General features: G+C 45.6%; 1 protein-coding gene across 2 annotated transcripts; it reads right to left on the bottom strand.

The window, feature by feature from the left end:
* Nucleotides 1-7,511, bottom strand: LOC123093924 (protein ARABIDILLO 1). 2 transcript variants are annotated; one of them, XM_044515985.1, is made up of 12 exons: nucleotides 6,019-7,511; nucleotides 5,758-5,919; nucleotides 5,595-5,672; nucleotides 5,372-5,503; nucleotides 4,678-4,805; nucleotides 4,460-4,547; nucleotides 4,019-4,113; nucleotides 3,294-3,357; nucleotides 2,556-2,731; nucleotides 1,825-2,046; nucleotides 912-996; nucleotides 1-463 (listed from the first exon to the last, which is right to left on the bottom strand). In XM_044515985.1, the coding sequence occupies exons 1-12, from the start codon at nucleotides 7,345-7,347 to the stop codon at nucleotides 287-289; spliced, it is 2,736 nt and encodes a 911-aa protein (XP_044371920.1). In that variant the 5' UTR covers nucleotides 7,348-7,511; the 3' UTR covers nucleotides 1-286. The 2 variants fall into 2 exon arrangements, with proteins under 2 accessions (XP_044371920.1, XP_044371921.1); XM_044515986.1 differs by having other exon boundaries at nucleotides 5,761-5,919; nucleotides 6,019-7,510.
* Nucleotides 7,512-8,370: the final 859 nt, after the last annotated feature.

The following is an 8,370-nucleotide window of genomic DNA, read 5'->3' on the forward strand; positions in this document are numbered from 1 at the left end:
TACCGCAAACGCCTCATAAATTAGTTAGTGCACTGATCCATAAGATTATCTTACACACTAGGCAGTTTTACTTTACTTGCTCTTACACACAAAATCGCAAAGCACACTCAGCGGAAGCAACAAGATGCCAACCAAGTTCTCTAGGAGGAAATGCCAAAATTCGACGACGATAGCCGTCATGTCGTCTGGTTCATGCCGAAGCCATGGATATGGGGGAATAAATAGGTCAGCTGCTCTTCTCCACCAGTGAAAAGTAGGAGTGCTGTTCGCTCATCATCCTTTGCTTCTATGTGGAAGGCCCTGCTTGGTGGAGCTCCAAGTTGCGAAGGACGATCCGTGCAAAGATCTTCGCTTCGATGGGAGCTGTTGCCGCGGCTGCTGCCCACCGTAAGACCCGGGACGCCCCGGCTTTCTGAAGCAGGGCCGCGTGGTGCACAGCATGTCGACCCGCCGGCATAGTGAACTGCACGTGTCGATAGAGACGTTAGCCAGGGGGATGCAGGAAGTATCACAGCAGGGTCGGAAGAGGCGTATCACAAAATGAAGCAACTAAAGGGTACATTGATCGTTTGCTTCAAATCATGTCAAATATCAAGGAGCACAACAATGGCGCTATGCCAAGAGCTAGAAACAGAGGCATGCCTAAACATATATGCATGCATCCCCACCATAAATCTGAAATATACGAGAAAACGTTATGATATGTACATATTATGTGCTTTAGTTGATGAATGCTGATTGGGGCATTGCTACAATAAGAACCACCGAATGCTGGAAACTTGACAAAGTCGTTGAATCAGTAGTTACTTGTTAGGCATGCTCCTTATGCAAGAGGAAGCCCAGTTACTACAGCAAGACAATTACGGGACTCAAGTCATACCAGCAGTTGAGCGGGATAAAACGAAGCCAACCTGAAGCAGAGCAAAAGCTGCACAAGCACGAAGAACTGATGAAGGATTCCGTAGCGTGTCAACGAATCTAGCAATCTCAGCTCGGCTGAAGGAAGTTAAAATTAAATTAGTATCCTGTCTTTTTTACTCAAAATTAATACCTACATCATGCCACAAGCTCAGAAATAGTATGCAAGATAAGAAAATAAAGAAATCACAACAGCCCAACACATTATCACATAATAACTCGTCCAACAGTAGTCCACATTAAGCATGGCCCAACGCATTATCACATGATAACACTTTGAACAAATAGTCCACATTAAGCAGATATGTGCTGCACCGACACAGCGTTTGGAAACATAACTAGGATCTTTCACTACTCGGCGCATTCCTAAACCTAGCCAGCCCATCGGTACCCATCCTCTTTCCTGCTTTCGTTTCTCCAGACCATGTGTAAGAAAACCTAATACTAGCATTGCCGGTCATAGCAGACCTCAACTCCTGACTGCAATCACCGACAACCACAAGCAGCAAGCAAGTTTCTGAAGATATTTGAGGAATGAGAATCCCAAACAAAAATTGTAACAAACTTGTTTCGCCCTCAACTACATAAATAAATGCGCTTATTTTGAGCCAAACACATTTAAAGTTACTGTTTCAAACTTTACAAATCTCAATGGATTCATCCGCCTATTATGGATGAGCTCTAAGAATGTGAGAACTAACTTTGACATGGTCTTTAAATAAACAAATCATCCCACTGATCCTTTTGCAGTGCTAAACATGGATAGTAAACCAGAACTCAGATTGAACTAATGAATCAGAGAGTTTATATCAAAGGAAGATGTCTTGACAAAACTGCCCTCATTTAATATTTGAGTTGAAAAATCAAAGGCTAGCTGATACTATTCAATGGAATGCAAAATCAAACCTGCATCTAAGATGTCCAGCTTCTTGTATAAAAAGTGCGTCAGCAACCTGAGATAAGGCTGCTGCGCCTGAGGATGAAGCAGCCGTAGAAAACATTTGTGGATCTGAAAAGGTCAACACAAAGGCTTCTATATGCTTAAATGCCAACCTTCTTGCTCCCTCAAATTTTACAATTTTGGAACTACCCTGTGAGGATGTCCCAACCAATGCTATCTCATCCATTCTGCCAGTCAACAATTCAAGATTAGACCACATACAACACCATATATAAAGTACATGCGTCTATTTTCCTTCTTACTGCAATATCTCAAAAATCTTTGTTGAGATAAAGAATATACTATTTCAGCAGCCATACTACAGAAATTCTAGCAAAATATCTACAAGCAGATATGGAGACCATACTGCAAAGAGGCATAATTTGGAAGATATCATCTAGTGTGTGAGGAAGAGTGACATGTCAATGACACATTGGGTGGTGTTCTCTGACTTAGAGATCTTTGTGAATGGCACTGGCCTTTATACTGGCATGTAGCATCTAAGGTTATCTGCTTTTCAGATATTAAACAAGCGGTGCATTCCATACAATACAAGGAAGCTTTGTGAAGAAAATTTGCATATACTTCAACAAGTAAATTAACATATGGTGAAAACAACTGAATTATGGTATGTTTTGTCATGATTTGCACAGCTTAAGCAACATGAGGGAGAAACAATGACACAAATACAGCGTACCTTCCATCAAACATATAAGCAAGGGTTAGTGCAGCCATGAACCGAGCCATTTTTGAGTGTGATGATGAGCACAAGTGCACTAGGACAGGTACACCACCTTCTTCAACTATGCGGAGAGAATTACAAGAATAGAAAGCAAGATTCCATAGTGCACCAGCTGCAGTCTCATGAACATCCTGTAGAAATAGCAAGTAACATACCTTGAGAGAAATGAAGCTTTTCTTGTTTGCATGCTTAGCTTAGAAAGGAGGTACTAGATAAGGATGCAAATCATATATGGTAAAGTACCTTTAGAATCACATAAGCAGCAGAGATTAGTCAATCTTAACAATGAACTAAGGGCATCATCGAGATTCAAGAAAAGAGTGTTATGGTGGCAAGAACTTAATCTTGACTTTACTTACAATATTGATCAAGAAATCAGCTACATAAAGTTCAGATGAAGAAAATTAGATCAAACAGGGTCACAAGCTTCAAACATAACTGGACAAGGATGAAGACATGAAGTGCAAGATCATAAGACTGCTCTCAGAAGCTCAACATAGACCTATTGACAGAAGAAGAAACTAAGCATGCAGTACACTGCATTGGTGCATGATAGATGATACATCTGGTGCATTAACGCAAACAGCAAATAAAAGAACATGCGATTTTGTTTAAGGCATGTCAGTGTTTATATGGTCTTTAGCTCTTTATAAACCAAACATACTGGGTGCATTGAAGATAAGCAGCACTTACTTCAACTTCCGACTGTGCCAACGCGATTAGAGGTGGAACACCACCTTCCCTTCCAATAGCAATGCTGAAAGAGCAACAGAAAAGTTAGCAGCGGGATAAAGGAAATACCGGCAACTGTATCGTGTAAAGCACTTCCAATCCAAGACATCAAACAAAAGATGGAAGAGTTCAAAGCAAATAATGAAGCTTATGCTGAGAACAATTATTCACTAAAGTCTCTGCAAATTTATTCTTAAAACAGAAACAGTAAGGTATTACATGACTGTCATCTCTACCCACCATGATAGTATAGCATCTTACTCCATTTACCAAAATTAAGACATAGCAAAATATATGCACATAGTGTAACAGATGCATATGTTCTAATGCTTATTTTCACAAAATGATCTATGTCATCCTAGTGGGCGCATATATATATGCTTACCTTCACTCTGCTATGCGTCATTTCATGGCAAGAACACATTGGTGCGCATATATTTACACCCACTACTTGTTGTTATTCATAATAAAACCAATATTTGTCCATCAGATCATACTGATATCCTTAATGGTATTTTTTGTACAAATACTTTCCAAAAATATGAACTAAATCCTGAAAAATCACCCTCATACAATTGCATTGCAAGATTTGGACTCGAGAGGTCCAAGCCAAAACAGAGTATAACAAAAGAAAATTATAATAATCCAAATGCACAATAATGCCATCAATTCAGTTATTCAGTTACCTGTTAGCTTCTGAAACAGATAGTCCCCAGAGAGCACCCGCAGCTCTCTCCTGAAGACCGTCCGAAGCATTTAAACATTCTTGACAGAGTGAGACCTAAACAATTGAGTCATTTGTGTTAAGGAAAGAAATGTTTCCTATTAAAAAGAATATAAAAGGTGATGGGCCAGGTGAGTTTGCTGTCAGTACAAAAGCAAGGAGAGATAGAAGAAAAAAAAAGTGATTCATGCTTCTCTTGAATATGTTCCTAATTCAAAAAATCAAAATGGCAATATGGTTTTTTTTTTCTTAAAACACGGTCATGATTCTTCAAAAATTTGCTCAGGTGAAATTAAATCTAGATTTCCTTTAACTCAGCTCCCTCTATATGTTAGGCGTCACGTATATGCATAGGTAAAAGAATAACAAACTCACAATAGATGCAGAGAATATAAAGCCATACCAGAGCTTGAACACCACCAGCAGAAGCTATGGATTCCCGATTTCTATCATCAAATGACAAGTTCCACAAAGCGCCAGCAGCTTCTTGTCTAATTGATGCATGAAAAATAGCCCGATTGTAATTTGAGATATGTCACAAGATTCAAGGAGAAATATGTGATCGACTTATAGTTCAAAAGCTTGGCAGGTCAATGTCGCTTGACTAAAGCAGAATTATACCTGACGCCTTCACTGGGAGAATGTGTTAGTTGCACCAAAGCTTCAAGAGCACCTGGTTCCTGGCCAACAGCAGCATTATTGTTGTTGTTGTCTCCATGTGCAGCTAGATTAGCTAAAGCTCGTGCAGCCTGCATGCAAAATGATACTGGATTATTTACAAGACAACCCAACATCAAACTAAATCAGAACGCATATTTAAGTGATAATCGATAAGTTCTAAAACAAGAAGAAGAAGAAGAAACATTAGGAATTTGAGAGCTCATTAGAAGATTCAACTCTGCCAGCACAAGAAATCTGTGCACAACATGCAGTGGGAACAGCTCCTCTGGACTCAGCAAACATAAATCCAATAATGATTATCCACACAGCCCAAATTTAGTCGAAGGACAAAACAGGTTTGCAATGTGTTTTTATCCTTATTTTTGCAAACACCAATTGTAGAGGAAATGTGCAAGCATGCACTCATTCCTTGCAGCTCTGGACAGTGCAGACAAGACATAATTTTTTTTAAAAGGTGCAGATTCAAGTGTGTCTAACCGGCCAAGCACCACCTCTGTCACAGTTTAGCTTATTCAGCTGAATACAAGGGGGTTAGGGTAGATTTAAGCTATACATATTTGACAAAAATGGAAGATGTAGAAGCATTAATAAAAGCAAGGTATGTGTTATTCGTTAAAAGCAAGGTGTGTGTCACCTGCTCTAAGACCCCTTCAACTTTGCAGGAGCGAGCAAGCGTAACCAAGGCATGGATGCCACCAGCCGTTGCAACCTCCAAGCTACATTTGTCATCAGCAGCAAGATTTGCAAGTGCACCAGCAGCACGTTCCTGATAACAACAGCAACAACAAAAACAGCACATCCATTACAAACTGAATCAGCACAACATGTAAGGTGAAATTTTTCAAGATAGCCCTTACAAGCACTCCAGTTCCTGCAGGCCATCGAAATATAAGATCAACCAAAGCTTTTACCCCACCAGCCGCTGCGATAGCCACCTGATAATAAGGAATTAAAATTAATCATCATACCGGACAAGAAATGTGGAGCGTAAAGCAGTTAGAAACAGCACCGAGCACTCACAACCTTGTGTTCTTCTCCCACTGACAGATTCCACAGCCCCCCAGCAGCCTCTTCAGCAACCAGACGGTTTACCGACTTTGCCATGTTAGTGAGTATGGCAATACCTCCCTGATCTGCAACTGCTTTCGCAACCTTTGGATTCACGGATAAGTTGGCGATTGCCTACACAATGACATCAAGATGCATAAGAAACTATTGTCACTACTATAGCTTGAATATTGATACAACCATAGCTTGCATATGATTGCAGGAGTGAAAAACCTTTGCAGCTTCAGACTGCAGACTCTCCCTGGAGCACCTTGCGAGATCCAACAGCATCGGTATGCCCCCTTCGAGCATCACAGCCTCAGACCTTGCAGGGTCCACATTGGTGTTCTCATCATCGATAACCGCGAATGTTGCAAGCGTGGTGGCCGCCCGCTCCTGCACATCGTCCTGGGAGCTCTTGAGCAGGGTTAGCAGCAGCGCCGCGCCCTGGTCCAGCCAAAACTGGTTCATGCCATGTGGGTTGCTCTCTGGAATTCGCAGGAGGGACTGCGACAGGATCCATTCGAGCCATGTAATGAGGTGAGACACCTCATTGCGCTTGCCACTCGAAGAGCGACACTCATCGAACACCACAGTGTCCTTGACAGCCGTGTCTGGACACAGCGGGGCGGCGTCTGCGGCGATGAATTTAGAGATTGTGCGGTTGATGGTGAGCACGAGCTTGCCCCTGGAGTTGGCGAAGGCGGCCGGGCTGTGCGCCTCTTCCTCCTCGAGGGAGGCACAGTTAAGGGCGCATATGAGCCTGAGGGTGGTGGAGTGTGAGATGAGGCGGGAGACGGCGCCGGGGGAGACGTCGGTGCGGGATACATCTAGGCCGGAGAGGGAGGGGAGCTGCGCCCAGGATGCGGAGGCGGTGGCCCACTTGATGTTCTGGCAGCCGGCGACGGAGAGGAAGCGGAGGGAGGTGAGGCCGGCGAGGGCGGGCTCGTCGAGGGCGAGGCAGTCGATGAAGGCGAGATCGTGGAGGAGCGGGCAGTGGCGCGCGAGGTCGGCGAGCGCGTCGGCGGCGACCTCGCGGAGGCCGGAGAGGCGGAGGCAGCGGAGGCGCGGGCAGCAGAGGGCGACGCTGCGGAGGGCGTCGCTGGAGATGCGGTCGAGCGGGTCGGGGCCGATGTGGAGCTCGGCGAGGCCCCCGTGGCGCGCGGCGAGGACGGCGAGCGCGGCGTCGGTGAGGTCGCGGCAGCCGGAGAGGCGGAGCGAGCGGAGCCCCGCGGCGCGGAGGAAGGGGGCGGCCTCGGCGGCGGCGCGGCCGGCGAGGCGGAGGCTGCGCAGGTGGGGCGCGCAGCGCGGGGCGAGGGTGGCCGCGGCGGCCGGGTCGAGGCGGCGGAGGTGGAGCGCGGCCCAGAGGCAGGGCGAGGCGGCCAGCGCCCGCCAGGCGCGGCAGGTGGCGGCGAGGGCGGCGCGGTCGCGGTAGCCGAGGCGCGCGAAGAGGTGCAGCGTGGCGTCGTCCGGGAGCGCGGTCCAGTCGAGCGGGTGCGGGTGCGGATGCGGATGCGCCGCCGGGCCGTCCCTGGCGGCGCGGCGGCGCAGGCGGCGCGTCATGGCCGGCGGCGAGGCGGGTGGCCGATCTAGTCCGGCCGGGTCAGGTCGGGTCAGCTGGGTTTCACGCTTCCCACTGCAGGAGGTCCGACCCCGAGGCGAGGGAGGGGGAGGGGGATAGGGGAGGGGAGAGGGACGGCATGGCCGACACCACAAGAGAGAGAGAGAGAGATTCGGAGGAGAAGACCATGACCCAACATAAATACCTACTTACCACTCCAAATTATATACACACACAAGTAAAATTGCAATACCAAAATGAAATATACTTTTTTTAGAACACACGCATATCCTACCCCTATGAGCATCTTCGATGGACGGAGCCGGCATATCTCTTAGATCGATGAAGTCACATAGGCGGCTCTTAGTACAATAATGCAAGAACCAGGACTTAACCCCGGTGGGTGGGGATACCACTGTCCTCCTAGCCATCCAATCACGGGTTGGTTTGCATTAAAATGAAGTATTTGTAGTACATGTGTGTGTAGAAGCGTGTTAAGTGTTTGTGCTAGGAATTTGAGTTCTTTGTATGGGAGGTTTAAGCATGTGATTCTTCTTGAGTTTGATTATATTTTTTTTAGCTATGTTCATGTTATTTTTTATACTATTATTATATAGTTTTCGTGTATTTTTATAAAATTTTATTTATTGGACTTACATGTTAATTCAATGTCCAATGTCAGTTATTGTTTTCTACATATTTTTGGATTTTTCAAAAAAACATTTTCACAAGAAAGAACCAAATAAAAATATGTTGCAGAGGTTGAAGTCTGACACCAGCAACCAGAGAAGCACTGGGGAGCTTCGTGAGGGCAAAACAAGGCCGTGGCCCGCCCAGCTCCGGAGACAAATAATACTCTTTTGTACATGTAACTGCTTAATCCAATAGCATGTCTCCCTCGCATCCAGCTATGAGCTCTCTGGCCCGATTCAGCACTGAGCAAGCCACTTACAGATGAAGAGGTCCAATAGCCAGGCAGTCGGCCACCGCATGTAGCAACCCCTACGGTGACCCATCCCCATGCC

The sequence above is a fragment of the Triticum aestivum genome, chromosome 4B (assembly GCF_018294505.1).
Source record: "Triticum aestivum cultivar Chinese Spring chromosome 4B, IWGSC CS RefSeq v2.1, whole genome shotgun sequence".
NCBI classification, from domain to species: domain Eukaryota; kingdom Viridiplantae; phylum Streptophyta; class Magnoliopsida; order Poales; family Poaceae; genus Triticum; species Triticum aestivum.

What these genes read in the sequence shown, in the direction of transcription:
- LOC123093924 (XM_044515985.1), bottom strand. Translation starts at nt 7,347, where the DNA reads ATGACGCGCCGCCTGCGCCGCCGCGCCGCCAGGGACGGCCCGGCGGCG. An exon ending in CTGGTGGTGTTCAAGCTCTG is followed by an intron (nt 4,114 to 4,459) that starts GTATGGCTTTAT and finishes TCAATTGTTTAG; the next exon opens with GTCTCACTCTGTCAAGAATG. An exon ending in CAGCTTTTGCTCTGCTTCAG is followed by an intron (nt 464 to 911) that starts GTTGGCTTCGTT and finishes CGACACGTGCAG; the next exon opens with TTCACTATGCCGGCGGGTCG.